At 41.0% G+C, this 20764-nt stretch overlaps 1 protein-coding gene across 1 annotated transcript; it reads left to right on the forward strand.

The window, feature by feature from the left end:
* The first annotated feature begins 3226 nt into the window (after window positions 1-3226).
* Trim34 (tripartite motif containing 34) lies at window positions 3227-18272 on the forward strand. The gene is made up of 8 exons (XM_003465340.5): window positions 3227-3347; window positions 9809-10290; window positions 10905-11000; window positions 11624-11854; window positions 12952-12974; window positions 14135-14238; window positions 14506-14532; window positions 15193-18272. The coding sequence occupies exons 2-8, from the start codon at window positions 9880-9882 to the stop codon at window positions 15747-15749; spliced, it is 1449 nt and encodes a 482-aa protein (XP_003465388.2). The 5' UTR covers window positions 3227-3347; window positions 9809-9879; the 3' UTR covers window positions 15750-18272.
* Window positions 18273-20764: the final 2492 nt, after the last annotated feature.

Raw genomic sequence — 20764 nt, forward strand, 5'->3', positions numbered from 1 at the left:
AGCCATGGTTCAAGCAAGTGATGAGCTCCCCAGGAAGAGAACCAGCCACCATCTCCTGAGATCCTGCCATGGAGGAACTTAGGGTGCTGGGAAAGAAAGCAACACATTCACCTCCTGCTAAGCAGCCTTGAGCCTATTGGCATGCAGGCTGAGAATCAAATTCCCCCTCCCTCCTCCCTTTAGCAAATGGGAGCCAGGGACCTGAGCATCTCTTGGGAGGTTTACCATATGCAATGTAGCAAATATAGGGGATTTCCTTCTACCATCTCTTTGCAGGCAAATATTGTTATAACTAGTTTGCTTATATTTGATTAATTGTATTTGATTAATTCTCTTCAATATTCTCTTTTATAAGTTCTATAATGTTCTGTATTTGGTTTGATTTTGCTATACCTGATCGAAAGGACAATTATTGTGAAGATAATGAGATATAGTATGGTACCTATTACTGTTATCCTGGTAACGTGCTGTGACATTCTGTACCAATTTCACTGCATTGTCTCAATTGGCTTTTTTCTGTCTTGTTCTGTTGTATTTTACTATCTTCAAAATAATAAAAAAGAAAATAAAAACATTAAAAGCACATAATCATTGTAGTCTGTTGAATTCATACATAGATGAACCAAAAAAAGGAAAATATTTAGTGAACAAAACTAGTGATGAAATACTGCCACACACACAGAACTGATGGACTAAGTTAATAAACATCTTGACTAATGGTTTCACATATTCAGCTAATGATTTACCATCTGAATGATGAGTCACCCCATATTGAGAAAAGAGCAGAAACCAGAAACAAGAAAGTAAAATACTCCCTTAAACACAGTTAAAGTATATGTTCAATGATATTGGGTGCAGATATTTTTCCGAGATGTACAGGAGACAACTTGAGTGACTCCCCTTGAATGTAGAACAATTGCTGCAACTTTGATTATATGGACACTTATTTCCTTATGCTGATATGTATAGAGCTGACTATGGTATTTTCTTCTCTCTTCAACTGGCTCTAATCATTGCAAATAAAGCTAGTCAAGGTACTGGTGTGTAATCTGTAAAGCCATCAGACAGTCTTCTGTTTCCTCAAATATTGTTCTCTATAGAAGATATGGGCACAATGGGATGGTAGAACCAATCAGCTCCAGGAATGTCAACTGAGTATGAGCCTCAGGGTAAAGAAAATATGACTCCCCAGGGCAAAAAAAAGAAACTGACGCAACAGCCACCATAAACAATTCAGTTGCTACCTTAGTTGAATTATGCACATTGATCTTTCTGCATATCTTTATCTCTGCATTTTGCAGAGATGCTTTTCTCACTACCTGACTAGTCAGCTCAAGTTACTCACTTGGTTCCCACCATCCTCATTGTCATTCATTCCTCAAGCCATCCCCTTCTTCAGAAGATAATAAATTCTGGGAAAGGTTTAGGCTTAGGGCCTTTGTCCATACATCCTCATGAGGATTGGATTTAGGGCCCCTTGGCCACCTTTAACTTTGAATATGTCTTGGTGTCTTTACTCTTGCTGTGGGTTGCATTAGAGGTGCTAGCTTGGAATTAACTTGCTGGGATTCCAATAATGTCTCAATGGGATTATAAATATAGCTTTTTAGATTGTGAGGAAGACTGAAAAAGGGGTTACAATACTTGGAGAACTCTATCAATATTTGGGATTACAATCAAGATGGTTGCTAAACTTCCCCAAAATTTGTAACTGTCCTTTTGCTTGGGGCTTTTGCTTGGATTCAGAGGGTGGGAGAAGCAGAATGGGCAATTGTACTTTGGCAAGCAGTTTCCAAACAAATTAGCTCTTACATAATAAGCTGTAAAGGAGGTAGGTAGGTAGAATCTCCTTGTCTACACCATAGACAATCCATTCACTTATTTTCTTCATGGAAAACAGCAAGTTCTTTACAGAGCTGAGATTGTTCTGATCCGAGAGAGAACTCTCCTGTTCCAGTTTGCCCCAATAAGGAGAGGATTCAAGGTTATCTTACTTTCAATGCCCTGTTAAGGCCTGAAAGACCTGTAATCGATACTTTATGCATTTATAACATTGTCAAGGTCAGTGATATTCAGTCCTGAGGTCAGTCATATTCAACCTCAGGTTTACCTAAGAATTCACCTAGAAAAAAGAAGGAAGTAGTGACAACATCCCTGTAACGACAGCCTTGAGAGGCTGAAAGAGTTCCAAGCCGGCCTGGGCTACATAGTGAGTTCAAGGGCAACCTGAAGTAAACAGTGAGACCCTGTCTCAAAATACAACCAATTCCCTCCCAAACAAGCAGTAAACAAAGAAGAATTCACCCGGAAAACTCCTGTTACGATCAGTGTTACTGAGGGGCATGTTACATGTACTCATTTAGCATGCGCAGTCTGATGAGTGGCTTTTTTTTCTTTTCTTTCTTTCTTTCTTTTTTTTTTTTTTTTTTTTTTTTTTTTTTGTCTTTTTGAGATAAGGTCTCACTCTGCAGCAGTTCAGGCTGTCTCACTTTGAGCTCACTTTGTAGCCCAGGCTGGTCTTGAACTTGCAAGGATCCTCCTGTCTCAGCTTCCTGAGTGCTGCGATTATAGTATTGTACAACCACACCTGGCTGGGTTTTGCATAAGTTTTATGCCTGCTTAATGACCGCATAATCAATACTTTGAGCATTTATGACATTGTAAAAAGCTCCCCAGATTGGTCCCTGTAGCTAATGCTTCTCAGCATTGCCTACTCCTACTCCACCCACTTTCTATCTCCCATCCCCTTGAAGTTGATACTATAGATTTTTTTTAATAGATTATTTTTAAGGAGCAATTGGAACAAATTGCACATGGATTTGGGAACCTATGTATAGCCATTAAAGTTGCAGGGGCAAGGAGAAGACAGTGAGTGCCTTTCTGGCTTAGGAAGCAGAAAGGGTTAAATAATATTTATCAGAGTCCACCACAGCTGACATTTTGGTCTAGCTAATTCTGTGCTGAGAACTCTTCCCTGCAAAGTAGAAGGTTTAGCAGCATACTTGGCCCCTACCCACTGGAGGTCAGAAGCCATTCTTAGTTAGAACACCCAGAAGCCTCTTCAAACACCGGGAAATTTCCCTGAAGGGCAAATCTTGGTCCTCTGGAGAGAATGTAGAGTTAACGTGTTACCCTCTCCGGGGCAGAGGACTGCAGTTGACAGTTTTGAGGCTTCTTCCTCTTTCCCTTTCCTGCCAGCCACAGGAGTTTCACTTTCATTTGTCAGCAGGCAGCCACAGAAGGAGGGAGGGACCTCGGGCAGGCCAAGCCCCTTGGAGGGTGGGTGAATTCCACCCTGACTTCACCACTTCAACCAGGAGTGAAGATTTGTCCACTGAGGCCTGAAGGTGTGTAGGGAAGTCTGGGGTAGGGGGCGCTCCAGGGTGGGAGAGTCCAAAATCAAAACACTAAGCCAGGTTGGTGGAGTGTAATTTGTGCTCAGAGGTTTTTCTGAAGGCAATAAAAGACCAAGTGCACAGGAGGCCACCTTAAAGTCAGAGGAGGAAGAGCCTGAAAGAGCCCATATTTCTTCGAGTTGAATGCATTCTTACAGGCTTCCTGCTCTGTAGTTTCAATTTTCTGTCTTCCAAGGGAAACTGGAATTTATTCTCTCCCTCTCTTTGGCCTTTGCTGACCCCTCTCACTACCCAGAAGGCTAGCTGGGGGGAGGCCCCTGCCTTCCAATCTGCTCCCAAGGCAGATTGCAGCCTTGGAGCAGTCAGGGTGGACACTGAAGCACGTTGTTTCTCTTCCAGCTGACAACTTTGGAAGGGTTGTTGGGGCCTTTGTGATATTGTCAGCCCTTGGCCTGCCAGAAGCCAGCAGGATGACCCCTGACTGCTGCTGTGTGATTCCTTTTATCCTATGTCCTGGAGGGCCAGTGTCAGGATCCACTTGATTTGCTCTGAGTAAACCTGTTACTCTTCTTCCTTTAACAGACAAGTCTTCCTATGTTGTCCAGGCTGACTTTAAGGCCCTGGAGTCAAATGATCCTACTGTTTCAGCCCTCTTAGGAGCTGGAACAACTGACACAGAGCCAGGCCTAACTTGCTACTGCTCGCTTGAGTAGTGTGCATCGAACACTGGTGTCCTCACCTGCTCTAGAACTGCATCATCTTTCCCACTGTGCACAGATTTCTACTGACTGTTACCACCATTTACCAGTTTTCTTTGCTCAGAGCTCATGAAAAGGAGTTGGCTTTGCTCAGGAAGGGCCTGAAGTTTCAACAACCTTACTATGAATCTGGCTTTCTGTTGTCTCTGAGCATTTTCCATTTTAGGCTCACTTGAGGACAACTGCATCTCTCTTTCTCTCTCTCTCTCTCTCTCTCTCTCTCTCTCTCTCTCTCTCTGTCTCTCTAACTCTCTCTCTCTCTTTCTCTCTCTCTCTCTTTTTGTTGGTACTGGTGATCAAACTCATGACCTTGGCGCTGTGAGCTAAATGCCCAGCATTTGTTTCTTTTCTAAGTCATATGTCCTTCATATTTTTAAGCCTTCTGTTAAAACCTTAGCAGCTAAATCCCTGACCTGACCCCTGAATTTGTTTTATTAAGGGAGTGAAATGGACTGTAAAATGAAACAAAACAAATAAAACAGTGAAGGGACAGTAGGAAATCTACAGTTGTTTCTATATTGCATATTGTTATTCTCTAAGCAGTTGCTCAGACTAGCAGGACCCTGGCTGCAAAGTCAATGAAACAACATAAAAGTCAGGTTGCTTCTTTGCTTCACTTATTCTCCTCTCAGCCTGTGTCATGTCCTGTTGCTTACTGGGTGAGGGAGGGCTTCTTTGCTGGTTCTCTCCAGGCGGCAGGGCCTCTGCTGGCACACGGGGGGACAACTACATCTTATGGGTATTGTCACCAGGGACCAGGTTCTAACACCATGAGATTCTGAAATCACTAAGACCCAGCAACTATGCTTGAGTGTTTTTGTATCTTTGCCAAAAGAATTTCAACAAGTCATCTAGCCACTCATAAAGAATATAGGCAAATTTATGGCAAAGTGATTGATTGTCAGTGATAGAAAATACGCCTTCATATGAAGGTGTGCAAGCAGCAGGATCATAGTTGCATGAGATTAAAGGTCAGACTACATTAATCAGATTAAGTGGGTCGAGAAATATTATTTTCCTTCTCCAAGGTCATTTTCTTTACTAGGTCAATGGGCTCTTTTGACCAATTTCAGAAGGAAGAATTTTTCTTGTTTACTCCTAAAGAGTAAAGGAGATATTTTCAATAAAGCTTCTTTTGAGAGTTTGAGGTTTTACCTCTTGGTCCTTGGTCTGAGCTTTATCTGGGCCTGGACTTTATCAGCACACTCAGAGGAGGTTACATTCTCACAGGCTATGATTTCATCTTTAGCTACTGATTAAGAAAACAGTGCCTAGAGATAAAAGACAAAGGAAAACCAAATGTCTTCTGTGTTTGTACAAAATCCCCAGCAGCTGGTCTCTAGACTGCTAGTGTCTAACTTTCTGCTTCCCAGGTATTTAAGGTACGTTCTGATGGCCATCATTTTGCCACACTTGCCTATTCCAGAATTCACCATGCTGGCCTTGCTGGGAGTCTCCACTGCACTGCTGCAGAAGGGACACTTCTGTCCAGTTTCCAGCTGTCTCAGCAGGTCATGCACAAAACCCACCCCACGGGATACAATGGATTTATTTATTTCTTCATAAAAATTTAATTGACAGTAACTAACAGAATTCTGGTATGAATAATATTTCATTCAGCATTCAATAAATATGATATCCATTCAACATTCAATAAATATAACATGTATAAACCCTTAGCTTCTTGTTAGGGAATGACAGTAAACAGTGAATGTTTGATAGAATGTACAAGAAGGTAGCTGGTGCTATGGAAGCACATATTTTAAAAACTGAAGTAAGATAAGGGCTCTGAATAAACCTGATAAAGTTCTTTCAGCTTTGCTTTATTTTGATTTTATTTAAGTATCAGGGATCGAATTCATGACCTTGCACTTGCCAGGCAGATGCTTTTGCCACTGAGCTAAATCCCTGGCCCAATTCTTTCAACTTTAAGTAACTTTAGGGAGAAAACCTTTTAACAGCTTCATAAAGATTGTGTGTGTGTGTGGGGGGGGCTGGGGATTTAGCTCAGGGGCATAAGCACTGGCCTTGCAAGCAGGCAGTAGTGAATTCGATCCCCAGTACCGATAAAAGGGTGAAAGAGAAAAAAAAAATATTGTGTGTGTGTGTGTGTGTGTGTGTGTGTGATCCTGGACACTGAACTCAGAACCTTACTACTGAACTATATCCCAGCCCTTTTTTTATTTTCTATTTTGAGAAAGAGCCTTCTAAATCACTGCTGCCTAAGCTGTGCTCCAACTTGGGATGCTAGTTCCTCAGTCTCCTAGAGTGATGGAATTATAGGCATGAGCAACTCTCCCTGTCTGAATGGTAAAGAATTTAAGAAGGTTTGGAGTTTTCCTTGGGCCTAAAGGATGGTACTGGCTGGGAGGAGTGTGAGGAGAAGAAAAGGGTGGGATTCGAGGGGGTACTACACTAAGGGGGATTTGGAACTTGGACCTAAATGGAACTGATTAAGGCTGGCCTCACACCAAATGCTATGAGTTTGGACAGAGGTGTGACATGATTGATATTAGAGATTGCTGGAGCCAATAACCTAAGAACAATGGTGAAGGCACAGTAGAAAGGCCAATGAAAGGATGGAGAAGATGGAGTAGTTGGGGACAATGAGCAGTTTCCGGGAATCCAGAATGCAGACACAGGTAAATTCTCTTAGAGAGCAAGCAGTGGCAGTGGCTGGAGCTAACTTGAAGAAAACACTGTCAGCCTATTCTGAGGAACTGAGAGAACAGGATCAGTATAGGGCTTGCTTACTAAAAATGGTCCCATGTTTGACTGAAGCGTATTAACTGGAAGCTAGAGCTCTTTGAGGAAGGGTGATTCCTGTGGAAAAGACAAGCTTTAGACTCTGTGGGGTGGTTGACAGACCTCTGAGCAGAGAGGAAAGGGGCAAACAGAAGGGAGTGCAGTCGCTCTGAGCTTGCAAGGTCCCTGGGTGCAGGCACACCCCCTACTTTCTTCACTAGCAGTGCCCAGAGATCAGTGTTTTCCAGGATAACATCTAAAACTTCCCCATACTTCCTAGACATACTTTGATTTTACCATGTAACTGAAACAAAGACACAGAGTTTATGACATCATGTGTCCAGATATTAGGAGGGGACTTAGGTGACAGAGAGCAGCACACAACACCTGTTGTAGTGAGAAGGAAAAAGTATTAGATGCTCCAAATTTTAATTACAAGGAGGTGGGGACTTAGCTCAGCAGGTTAAGCACCCGCCTGGCAAGTGTGAGGTTGTGAGTTCAGTTCTCCGTACCAAAAATAAATCTATTACTGGCCCTGCAGAATGAGGATATAGAAAGTTTATATCTAAATTTAATTACAAAGGTAGGAGCCGGAGAGAGAGAAAAGCCAGAAGGAAGTTAGTAATAAGCTATTGGTCTCCAAGAGCTAAAGACCAAATTAGTTTCTTAAATGCATGTTGATATTTTAGGTGAAATCCTGTCCCAATCCCTGTGGTGCTGCATGTCCTCCTTGCAGCCCCAGAAGATCTAGGTGACAGTTGCCGCTCAGAGAAGGAAGCCCAGCTATCAAAGCGCATTCTCAGGCTGTGGTGATCCCATCTCTCTTAGCACTAGTTAGATTTTAAAAACTTATGTCTCCCTTCCCCACATTTTCATGGTACTCTGACCTCTTGGACCTAGGAGTCTTTTATTGGATTTCCCAAACCATATCACTTTGTGTAGAGGGTTTCTGCCACTTGACACTTAACATTTTTAGGAAAGATTATTTAGTTATTTTATGTCTAGCTTAGGTGACTGTAACTTTATTATGTGCAATATCATCTGTTCATGTTCAACTTTTGATTTTTAAATATTTACCCTTTTCCAGAATTTTAAGCACGGAGCATAATTGATAATCTACTGTGCTAATATTTTGCTGAATGAATGAATGAAAGAATAACTGGCATTCACCTTGTGCATGTGGATTTTCCCTTTGTCTGTTGAAACTTCTCTCATATGACCAAGAGCCTTTTCAATAGTATGTGTGTTCCTTATATATTTAAAATGGGTGTTACTCCGTGATTATGTGTATCATCTCTCCCTTCTCCCAAAAACACAGATTGAGGCTCCCATCAATATCTTTGACACCTGGGTGTGGTGGCACAGACCGTAATCTTAGCACTCAGGAAATTTAGGCAGGAAGATTGCCACAGGTTCAAGGCCAGTTTAAGCTCGTACTGAATAGAAGACCAGCCTGAACTACATAAGGAGACCTTGTCTCAAAAAAAAAAAAAAAAAAAAAAAAAAAATTAAACCTATTTCCAGATCAGGATACAAACATAAGACCTCTCCTACCTTGCAAACTTACCCGAACCCTTCCATTTCTGCACTGTTTTGTTAATTTGTAGTAGTTGGATAGTTTTTCTTTTAGACTTTGGTTCCGTCTATCTTTGCTGAAATATGTGGGGTAGCATGCATCCATTTGAAGTACGAGCCTAAGGACGTGTTTACTCTAATTGTACCTATTGAGCTGATGATACTCTCAGTCAGTGATGATGAACCTTTTAGAGCTTTAGTGATACAAACAGCCTGTTGCAGCATGCGTGCTGGAGGCTTGACACCACTGCTCTAAGTTTTTTAATACTATTCATTCATTAGAAAAAAAGACTTTTACTTCTCAAGAGTTTTCATATGAGGAATAAATTAGTAAAATGATGACCAAATTTTAAAGAGATTATAAAACTGTGATAAAATTGTCTCTCTGGGGTGGTCATTTCCTGTTTCAATCATATCTCTGGGAAGCCAGTGAGAACATAAGGGGGATTGTTTACATAGGTGAGTTAAAAGAGCAATACTTCTTCACTGGAAACCACCCCTATGATTCCAAAGCTCAGTTCCTGGAAGACTGCTAAAAGAAACATTAATCAGAAAGGTCGAATTATAGACAGGTTTTTATGTTAGTTATTAAGTGCCGTGACCCAATGTGACTCCTAAGGTTCTTCGGGTTAAGGACTGGCAAGAGGATGAGAAAAATAAAGAAAAGACAAAGCTGGGGACAGGTGGAGCCCATATCCTCCTGATGGGAGGAAAGGAACTGTTCAACCACTGTAGCACCTTTATGTATATATTGGGAAAGCTGATGTCAATTTCAGCCCCTCTGCCTAGCAGCCAAGCCTGGCAGGCCTGGGCCCCTTGCCTTCTTGCTGCTGGAACAACTTGTTTACATAGCTTGGTTTGGTCTCTGTTTTTTTCTGGGCTGACCTTGCCTTAGCCCCACATACATGGTCCACAACCAGTTTCAATGGCTCCCAACAATTAAATGTCATATTCCTGTGCATTCCAGGGGCTGGCAAGAAATCATTTGGAGAAAAATGCTGAATTTGTGCATATATTGTATTTTAGAAAGAGAAATAGATATAGATACTGTAATGATAAGAGAAAGATAGCAACTGTACACTGAAAGTTGTATGTGGTTGTGCTCTCTTAGGTCAGAGCTGCTCTTCTGATGAGGGGCTGTGCAAGTAAAGAGCTAAATGAAAGATGAGAGGAAGTCATCTAAGTAACATGGGAGGAACAGCAGAGGTTCTCAGCATTAATGGCTTACACAGTCCTTTGAATGCTGCTTATAGTTTTTCTCCCTTGTCATTTTTACTGTTTAATTCTGTGCTCTTGTCCAGTTACTAATCTTTGCACAGTTAGACTCCTCCTTACTTTTACTATTCTAACGCCATTATTTTTTAATCTATGTAGCCACCAAGAAATCTTTTAAGTGAGAAGAACCTCACGGGGTAGGACAGGAAGAAGCCCAGGGAGCAGTTATAATGGCTTCCAAAACCCTGGCAAACCTAGAGAAGGAGGTGACCTGCCCCATCTGCCTGGAGCTGCTGACAGAACCCCTGAGTCTAGGCTGTGGCCACAGCTTGTGCCAAGCCTGCGTCACTCTGCACAACGAGAAGACAGGAAAAGACAGCGGCTGTCCTGTGTGTGGAATCAGGGACCCCCGTGGAAATCTGTGGCCTAATCACCACCTGGCTGACATAGTGGAGAAACTCAGGGAGGTGAAGTTGAGCACTGGCATTGGAAAGAAGGGAGATTTCTGTGCCCTCCATGGAGAGAAACTTCAACTCTTCTGTAAGGATGATGGAAAAGTCATTTGCTGGCTCTGCGAGCGTTCTCAGGAGCACCGTGGTCACCATACATTCCTCATGGAGGAGGTAGCCCAGGAGTGTCAGGTATGGGGCTGACTGAGAGACTGAGCAAGGCTTTGCTAAGAAGTATCATCTTTTTTCCTTCCTTACTCACATTGACACCAAAACCCAGAAGCTTGGGATGACTTTCCTACATGTCTCTTATTCTATATTCAGCTTCTACCACTTAGGGTACATTTCAGTGTAGTCTTTCCTTTTACATAAGAGAGTGAACCTTACATAATCAGAGTATGTTGGCTCAGAGTAGGGAGTCTGGAGTCACTTCTGCCTCACTTCATTACGTCAGCGGGGATTTCTTCCTGAGTGTTGCCCTTAGTGTTCCTCTTGGCTCGATGATTGCTGGGGAGCATTGTAGATTGGATGTGGAAATGGTACTGGAAAGAGTAATTGCACTCACAACAGGGTCAGAGGAAAAGGAGGTGCAGGCTCCTGCTGGTGAGAGGATTATGAATTCTCTCTCTCAGGAATAATGAATACATTCACACCCTCAGAATTCTTCACAGAATTCTAATCATCAACTTGAAAGTTCCTAAAAATTAATCTCATCTAAAATCAACCTGATTTACTTCCTACTAACCCTCTGTTTGGATACTGAGAAAGCTCAAAACTTGACTCCAGTGTGATTTCTTTCCTTATAGGAGAAGCTACAGGCAGCTCTCAAGAGGCTGAGGAAAGAGCAGCAGGAAGCTGAGAAATTGAAAGCTGACATCAGAGAAGACAAACTTTCTTGGAAGGCAAGATGAGGCATTCACAGACCAGCCTCTTGACAGGACCTTTGGTTCTAATTTCAGGAGTCCCTTTATCTTTATTCTGCAAAGTTTCATAAATTCAGAAGTCATCAGATTAGTCCTTTTCTTTGTTTTGTCCTTGTATGGGTGGGGGTGGGGGTGTAGAGCGCAGACATGTTATCACTGCATATAGATACCTGCAAGTGAGTACAGAAATGGACTGAGTGATGGGGGTGAGGCTGGAGGACACTATTCTCCAAGGATGCTCTCATACTTCATGGGAGGACACTAGGAAAAGACTAAAGTTTTCCTGGCTTAAAATGGGGAGTGCAATACTGCAGGGAACCATAGTGCCCAAGATTACTGTCTACCACAGAGACCTCAGTTGGCTGTTTTGTAAGGGTTGCCCTAGACAAGACAGATAGAGGGAGTCTTTAGGTAGCTGCTAAAGATAAAAGTGGAAAAAAACACAACCTTCCCCCCACCCCTGGCTAATTGCTCTCTAGCTTGTTCATCCCTCCTTGTTTTTGAAGTCCCTGAAAGCTATTATCCCCCTGGCTCCTAAATTCTTGCACGGTATGCCCTCAGTCTGACGGATTTGTTGTATCTCTATTTGCCTGTCCTTGCAGTATCAGATGCAGAATGAGAAACAAAGGATACGAGTAGAATTTAACTGGTTTAGACACATCCTAGAAAATGAGGAACAGAGGGAGCTGCGAAGATTGGAGAAAGAAGAGAAGGCGAAACTGGATATTTTGGCACAAGCTGAGGCTGAGCTGGTACAGCAGAGCCAGGTGGTGACAGAGCTAATCTCAGATCTGGAGCGCCGCAGTCTGTGGTCAGCAGTGGAGCTGCTGCAGGTGAGCATGGACAAGAAACCTGTTGTGTTGGAAACCCAGTCTGCTACTGTCTTTTATTTGGGCTGTAGTTTTCTGGGTGGAAAGAATTCGTGAAACCAAATACTCCAGTTTTTTTTTGCTCCTTTCTGTTCTGGGTTTGTTACCTCTTTACTTTTGTTTTTGTCTTGAAAATGTATGGACTTTTTCAGACATTTTTTCTGCCTTGTGTTGAAATTGCTGTATGGTTTTTATTCTATAGTCTAATATAAGTTGGGTTATCTAAATTTCCTTTTGCTAAACCAAATCTTCATTTCTTGTTTAAGTCAAATCTCACTTGACCATTATTATAATGACCAACATTTTTTTTCTGTATTCAAATTTCTACTATTTTGATGACATTTTTTTTCTATATTTATATGGAATTTTGGCCTATCTTTTTTTGTGTTACTTTTGTATGATTTTAGTATCAAGGTGGGACTGACCTCATATAATTCTTTGGTTCCCTCCTCTTTTACTTTTCAGAAGAATTTCTGAGTTATAACTATTATGCCTTTAAACCTTTAGCAGAATTCACCTATGAAGTTCTCAGAGTCTGGCTTTTCTTTTTAAGAAGTCTGTGACTTCCAATCGAGAGTCTTTAAATATTTTAAGTCTCTTTACCTTTTCTGTCATTTTGAATCACTATTGGTAGTGTCTGTGCTTCCAGGAACTTTTTCATTTCATCGAAATTAATTTGTTGGTGTACAGATATTTATAATTTACAGATTGTGTGTGTGTGTGTGTGTGTGTGTGTGTGTGTGTGTTATACTTGCAATTAAACACACAGTGTTGCACTTCTTAAGCAAGGGATCTACCAGTGAGTTACATTCCCACCCCTGGTAAATCTTCATTTTCTAAGAACAGTTAATAGTATCCTATACTTCATTTCTGATTTGAGTAATTCACTTCCTTTCTCTTTTTTCTTGATGTGCCTACTGAAACATTTGACAGGTTTATTTTTAAATGATATACTTTAATTTCTCTGATTTGTTTCTTTGTTCTTTATTCTTCACTTTTTATTCATGAGTTCTGTTCTAGTCATTTTATTTTTCAATTAACATTGTCTCTCTTTTCCCTAGGACATGAGTGGAATTATGAAATGGTATGTATGGGTAAGCAGGAGTGGTGCTTTTGTATTATGAAGAGAGGTTTGTATTATTAGAAGCATTTTGCTCAAAGTGAAAAAAAAAAACAACCCACCAGATCAAGGAAATTTGAATGTGATATTACCTTAAATTAATGGTCACAGTGAGGGTCTGTGTGGTCCCCATCTACTTAGAAAATGGAGGAAATTGCTATGATAGGTGAATTTGGTGTTTGATATTCAAGATTACAGCTAGAGAGGATATTGATGATTAGAGGTTTCACAATCAGACTTCTGAGACTTCACTCATTTAATATACCGTCTGCCCCTATATCCTCCACTACTTAGATACTTGTTTGATAGTGTAAAAGGGATTAGTCAAGTCCTGAAAGATGCCACAGGGATGCCTCCTTTATATGCATTTGCTTGTATGAGAGAGAAGAGAACGGTTCATACTTCCCCACTGAATACCTAAAACCAAATGTAAGCCTTGATTGGCTTTGACCTAGCCTGCTAATAACGAATCTCTTTCTGTTTCCATACTTCAGAAGCTCATGTGATATAGTGCTTACTTCTGTGTAACCCACCTGTTGGCATCATATCCCATGCAGACACAAGAAAGTCTAACCATATTTATTTTTGTAGTCATAACTCCTGCTTTGAAAAGTATATGTAATGTGCCCCCTACCCACAAGAATAATGTGAAATCTACGGATCACCACTGGTGTCCAGGCTGCACAGACTCACAGACATCCTCTATGGATTCCCACAGCAGAGCTAGGATCCAGAGCCATCGCTTGATTTGCTTAGGCTGCCACCTCTCTAGCCTTCTCTGGAGGACTCATGGAGAAGCAATAACTTTTCCATATCACCATAGCAAAGGCCTTTTCTACATACTGTTTCACCTCAGTTTGTATTATTTCCATCAAATATCCAAGGAAGGGTAATTACACTTTGAGAAGAGGGAACTGTGATTTCAAGAAATAAGGTCCAAGGTCACAAAGGAAGTTAGTGCAAGCATCATCCACACAAGCCTTTCTCCTCAATCCATAGTCAGGCCTGTCCTCAGTCTCCCCAGAGAGGAGGCATGAAATGCATCTATGATGAGGACAGAAGGCAAGTGGGCGGTTTGGAGAGATGAGCCAAATATGGAGCTTAGGAGGCTTTGTCATCCCTAGGAGTGAGATCTGGACACTAAGGAAGCCAAAAACTCCTTCCAAGAGATTGAAGAAGAGAGGGCTTTGTGCTTCAGACCTGACAACGATGCTGGAACTGAATAGAGGTGAGGAAGCCAGGGGAAGGGAGCAGATGTGGGACTATGTGACATCAGGGCATGTGGGACAGTTAAAAAGCTACGGTGGGAGATGGGGAAGAGGTGTTCTGTGCTGAAGAGGTTGCAGTTATGTCTCAGGCATCTGGCTGAGCCTCTCATTTACCAGTATGCATTGTCACAATTCTCCCTCCATAGTCTCTACTTCAGAGAAGAGCTATTGTGCCTCGATTTTTTTCATGCTTCTAATCAAAATCATTGAATGTTTTATCATTTCAGAGCTCAAAGATATCCAAGGCTACTGGGGTAAGAAGCTGTTGGGTCTTGAAATCATGTATTCTACTGAAAGTGGTGGTACATACCTGCTATCCTAGTATTCTGGGAGAATAAGGCAGGAAGATGGCAAGTAAAAGCCCAGCCAAGACTACTTAGGGACATCATTTCAAAAACAAACAAACAAACAAACACACAAGCTGGGCATATCATGGTGCATTCCTATAATTCTAGCACTTAGGAGGCTGAGGCAGGAGGATTGCCACAAGTTCAAGGCTAGACTGGGTTACATAGTGTGTCCAGTCCAACCTGAACTACAGAGTGAGATCCTGTCTCAAAAAAAAAAAAAAAAAATTAAGAAGAGATGGGAAAGTAGCTTAGTGCAAAACATCCTGAGTTCTCTCCTCACTAACACACACAGATACACACACGCACACACGCACACACACACACACACACACACACACACACAAATCACTATGGTCTGATAATTTGTTAGAACTTTGTGGCTTCAACATAATTTTATCAGCTTGTCTTGTGTGTTCTCACCAGTGCAAAATGCGTTTCTCTAGCATTGTACCTCCTCCCCAGACCACTAACACAATCTTCCCCAAGTTCCCTCTTCACACTGTCACCGGATGAACCTGCTTTATCTCTGCACCTGACCTTTTATTTCCCTTTTTTCTCCTGCAGTGGATTTTACACTGAATCCAGTCAACTTAAATTTGAATCTTGTCCTGTCGGAAGATCACAGACAAGTGAGACCTGTGCCAATTTGGCCGGTTAGGTGTGATAATTATGGTATATTAGGCTCCCAGTGTTTCTCCTCAGGAAAACATTATTGGGAAATAGATGTGTCTAGCAAGACTGCCTGGGTCCTGGGCATATACTGTAGAAAACCTGTAAAGTTTGCTGTTAATCGCAGCACAATCCTTTCAAATCCTTTCTCTAGGTACACACCTCAGCATGGCTACTGGGTTATAGGCTTACAAAAGAAACTTGAGTATTATGCCTTCGATGAATCCTCTGCCTTTGACCCTAAGGTTCTGGCTCTCTCTGTGGCTCTTCCTCTCCATCGTGTTGGGGTTTTCCTCAACTTTGAAGCAGGCACTGTCTCCTTTTTCAACATCACAAACCATGGGTCTCTCATCTACAGATTCTGTAAATGTTACTATTCTCGGCCTGTTTATCCGTATTTCAATCCTTGGGACTGTCCAGCCCCCTTGACTTTGTGCCCTCCGAGCTCCTGAATTTCCCCATTCCTACATCTACCTGTAGGACTCCTTTCTCTGTCTTCAGCTCATCTCTGGCATCAGAGCACATCTGTACATTCAGACTGCCTCTTCCCTGTGGTTTCCCTTCACTACTTGGGAATTTTTACTCATCCTCAAGGCACACACTGTATCTTGCTGCAGGAAGAGAGAAGTAAATTTACTCCACTTCATGTTCTCATAGACATCAATCCCTACCAAAGATGGGTCTCTATTTGTGTAAGATCTATAATCTTCCAGTTCTCCATATTTCTTTTTATCACTGATCTGAGGATAACTGACAAAAGCTGTTAGCCAGCTATTCATGTTATTTTTACAGTAATCCATAAGAATAACCCTCATGAACCATGCCACAAGAACTTAAAATTCATTAAACAAATACCACTTTATGATACCCCAAGTTTATCTCGGATTGCAGGAGAGGAAAATAATTATAAGCGGTAGACATACCCAGAGTTATGTCTGGAGTATTTGAGTGCAAATCCTGTCTCTTCTTTTATAAGCTCTGTGAAATTTTGGTCTTGGATAAATTCTGGGTTTCTTTTTTCTAAAATACAAATTGGAATTTACACTTAAATGCATTGTGAGGAAGCAAAATATCACTAAATGTAAAATGTCTATTCACTAAATGTAAAATGCTTAGTATGTAATAGTAAATAGTTGCCTTTGTGAGTACTGAAAATTATAACCTCTGTTACTGTCCTACATATCAATTTTGTGCCTTCACAATAATAATGATTGTGCTGAAATTTTACTTTTCAAGTTTCAGATTTCCCTGCTAAGCCTATTCTGTTCAAGTTTTGGTTTATAAAACTTTTCCTACTGAGGCTTATACTGTTTTTAATGCCCTTTATGATGCATGTGCCAGAGAACTATGAAGGAATGAGTTTCCATAGTATGTTCCCTAAAAGGAATCATTTCTAGAAACAGCTGTTACAAGCCACAGTCTTCGAGTAGATATTTTCAGGACATTTACTGGATGACTATTTTTTTTTTTTTTTTTTTTTTTTTGTCTTTTTCATTTTTATCGGTACCAGGGATTGAACTCACGACTGCCTGCTTGCAAGGCAGGCGCTTATGCTGCGGAGCTAAATCCCCACCCCCCTGGATGACTATTGTTAGTTACTACTGTTAGTTACCACCTCTTGTACTTTCCTTTCTTTTCATTAATTTCAAACTCAGAATGGCTACCTAGAATTACCAGGAGAACAAAGATACACACCGTTCTTTAAAAATTATGCTGTATAAATTAGGGAAGGTATGCTTTATACATTTTTACAGAGCAAGATTGAATGAAAAAGAAGGTGCTTGACCTGGGAATTACAAATACAGGTATACCCAAGATAGGTAGAGTGCAAGGTTCACTACTAGGATAACAATCACTACTAGGATACAGTAGATCCCTTGGGCTATCTTTTAAAATTGCCATGTCCTGTGTGTCAATGGAAAAATACATGCCTGTTATGGACTGAACATTTGTGTAAATTAGTTCCATGTTGTCACAGAGTGGGACTTGAGCTAAAAAATTCATGTATTATAATAAAGGACACCAAAGTTTTCTCTCTCCCTGACCTTTCACAAAGCAAAGGAAACACAAGCAAGAAGGAGGCTGCCAGCTGAACCCCAAGGGCAGAGCCTTCACACAACACAGGTCTTGCCGGCATCTTAATCTTTGGATTTTCAGTTCCCAAAACTGTGATTTGATTGCCACAGTGTAAGCCACTTGATCAATATTTTCTTATAGCTGCTAAATGCATTACGAACTGAATTCAGGAAGTGCTACTGATATCCAAACCCTCTTGGTAAAGAAACCTTGGGATCTTCTCACCAGCAAAAGAAGCACAACCAGCTGAGCTGCTTCTGACTCAAAGCAGTTAGTAAAAGAATGAGTGAGTCTAAAAACCAGCTATCACTGCATGATAAGATACAGAAATGAGGACTGTGATTGTCTTGATTATTGCTTGTTACTGCTTGTGTGTGCATCAGACCTTTTTTTCTTTTTATCTTCTTTTTTATATAACAAAATCAATTAACTTCTCATCATGCCATTTATGCATTTTAATACTTGCTATCCTGCAGCAACTAAATTACAGGATAACAAGAGTGACTACTACCTAGACCTCGAGCTTCTTTGAAAAATGCTTATTGCGTCATTGTATGCAGAACAATTGTGTCTCACTCCATGGAATTATGGCTTTGTGATAGTCTTTACATGGAGAAACTGAGTCAGGATGGAGCTTGGCCAGCATCAACCTCAGGCACCTGGAAAACTGTACTAAAGATCTTGTTTCTATTTCTATGAAGATGTCAGCTCTCTGACATCTGAGAAATTTCTCCCTGACTGAGAAATTTCTGATCACCATTGGTAATGGCTCTAGGAACCAATGACTATTTACTGTCTATGCACAATTTTTTAAACTTAATTTAATTGCATTGTATTTTAAAAATGTGAAACCAAGGAAAATAAAACAATAAAATCAATCAAAATAAAACCAGAATAAATGATACAGGACTTCCAAACTTTATGAAATCAAAATTAGTTTTCACAATGCCTTTATTTACAAAATAGGTGCAGAAAACACTTTCAGACATGTTAAAAATTGATCAGAACAGAGTAGAATAAAAACAATACAAACAAAACAATGAATGCAATAAAAAACATCAAAACAAGCTAATAGTATATACATAATGGCTTCCATAACATCTTGCTACCTTTCAAACATCTGCTAATGCCATCAGAGTTAACATAAAGAAAACAAGAGAAAAGAAAAGCTCAACAAAGCAATGAAAATGACATGGTTTCCTTGTGGGTGTCTCCTCCCATGGGGCCTGGCCCTCTCCCTCTGCAGTCCTTGAATGGCACTGAGTCACAGAGAGAAGCTTGGGTCTGGCTTTCCCCAGACCAGCAGCAGCCCACTCATTGTGCTGGTATCTGGGCTGGAATCTTCTCCCATGGGGCCTGGCTCTCTCTCTCTGCAGTCCATGAATGGTGCTGCTTCATGGAGAGAGACTTGTGTGTGGCTCTCTGTCTATGCATAATCTTACAGGCAGAAGGCACCTCATGGCTGAGGCCATTCACACCTCCTGGAGTGTTTGTAAATCTACGTCCTAATCCTATAGTAGCAGAAATACAAGACTGTATGACAGTCACTGAGAGGTTTCTAAGTAATGTTGGAAGGTCCTATAGTGGATACAGGTGCAGACAGTTATCCATAGATTGTATCTATGGGAATTTTTGAGTCCTCAGCCTGTTACTCAAAAAGGAGTGAAGCTGAGGGTTGCTTTACAATCTTTTCTGCATATTTTCCTTTCTGGGGATAGGAGCTTCTGTTAAAACAAACAAACAAACAAAGAAACATATTTCTCTGTATGTGTTTTGTTTTATGCATGTCATTTCTACAATTTCAGATCTTTATTTCCTTATAACTGTGCATTTCTTCTGAATTGGGAGATAAGTATTTCTTTTTTTGTGTGTGTGTTTTTTATTGGTACCAGGGATCAAACTCACGACCACACAATTGCAAGGCAGGCACTTATGCCACTGAGCTAAATCCCCAGTCCTGGGAGATAAGTATTTCAGTAAATGAGAAGACATGGATGCTCCTAAAAATTGACTCATCTGTATAATAAGATGGACTGAACTCTTCCTAGTGAGTGACAGCCTCAGTCATCTTGGCAGTGAATGAGAGGAAGGGGAGGTGTGTTGGGCTCTGTGTCTAGTTCCCCAGTCTCCCAAATGAGTGCATGGTGAAGGGCCAAATAAATGAGAAATGTGGTATGATTTTCAGGGCTGTAGGAAGACCAAGACCCTCTGTAGAGTTCTTAACTCTGGTGGCTGAGACAATGTCTCTAGGGCCTGTCTTTATTTAGTATTCAAACAAGGAAGAGGTTAGAGTGGAAAATGCAGGAAACCTGAGCAGGACCTTGAGGGTGGGGGTTCAAGAACTCCTCAGAGCTACAGACGATGTTAATTAAGGAAAACTATCCTAGGAGAAAGTCTCTAGGTGTCCTCAGCTGTGGTCTATCTTGCTCCATGAGGTGTCTCCTAATTCTCAATTCAGCCATGCCCGGACCATGCCACTGCACTGCACATGTACTCAACTTCAATAGCTCCAACAGAGGTGTAAGGGCAATGTCATAAGAGTGCTATGGTAGAGCTGTGTGCACTGACAATATCTGGTTGCAATCTCCTCTCCGTCATGGTCACCCCAAGATTAAGAATTTGGGATTTCTAAGGGCAAAGCACTGCTGCAAACAGGTAGCACTTGACAAAACATGCCACTTTTCTTCCTTCCTTTTTTTTTTTTAACCATTTATAAGTAAGTTGAGGAAGACATGGAGGTTCAAATGTAAAAATGTATGAGGATCCCACCAAATACCGTGTTACTGCACAATTCTTGTGTTTCACTGAAAGAAACATTTTCCCTCAGTCATATGAAATACAACAGCCTTCTATCTCACTAGAAAAGACTAAAGCTACCAGTGCAAATAGAATAGTCTCCACACTATAGTTAAGACTTACTCCCTGTGGCCTAGTGACAACCTGTATCAGCATGCATAACCATCACAATATTCAACCTAGCTTGGTGACACATGCCTGTAGTCTTAATATTCAATGAGGCAGAGGCAAGAATAATAAGTTCCAGGTCAGCCCAAGCAACATAATCAGACCATGCCACAGAATAAAAGCTGAAAATCAGTTGGGGACATAGCTTGGTCTGTAGATCCTAGGTTCAATCCCCAATACTGTAAAAAATAGAAAAAAATAAAGTAATAAATGCATTTATTTTATTTTAAAATAAGAAAAGTGCTTCTGACAAGATTGGGCGTATTCAGGGTGATATGGCTGTAGACAGAAAAGAGCTTCTGATGAAAGAGAATTTTGCAGAAATATGAGAAATAATTGGACACCTATGAAGCTACAAACACTCATTTGCTAACTAGAAACATACAATTTGCTAATAATAAAAAAATTCTCTGTGTTAGCATTGTGG

Source organism: Cavia porcellus, unplaced genomic scaffold, assembly GCF_034190915.1.
Source record: "Cavia porcellus strain 051 isolate PalLab524CR breed Dunkin Hartley unplaced genomic scaffold, mCavPor4.1 scaffold_9, whole genome shotgun sequence".
In the NCBI taxonomy this organism is placed as follows: domain Eukaryota; kingdom Metazoa; phylum Chordata; class Mammalia; order Rodentia; family Caviidae; genus Cavia; species Cavia porcellus.

Coding starts and splice junctions, on each gene's coding strand:
- Trim34 (XM_003465340.5), top strand. CDS start 9,880: ATGGCTTCCAAAACCCTGGCAAACCTAGAGAAGGAGGTGACCTGCCCC. Junction 12,975..14,134: donor ATGAGTGGAATTATGAAATG/GTATGTATGGGT, acceptor TGTCATCCCTAG/GAGTGAGATCTGGACACTAA. Junction 14,533..15,192: donor AGATATCCAAGGCTACTGGG/GTAAGAAGCTGT, acceptor TTTCTCCTGCAG/TGGATTTTACACTGAATCCA.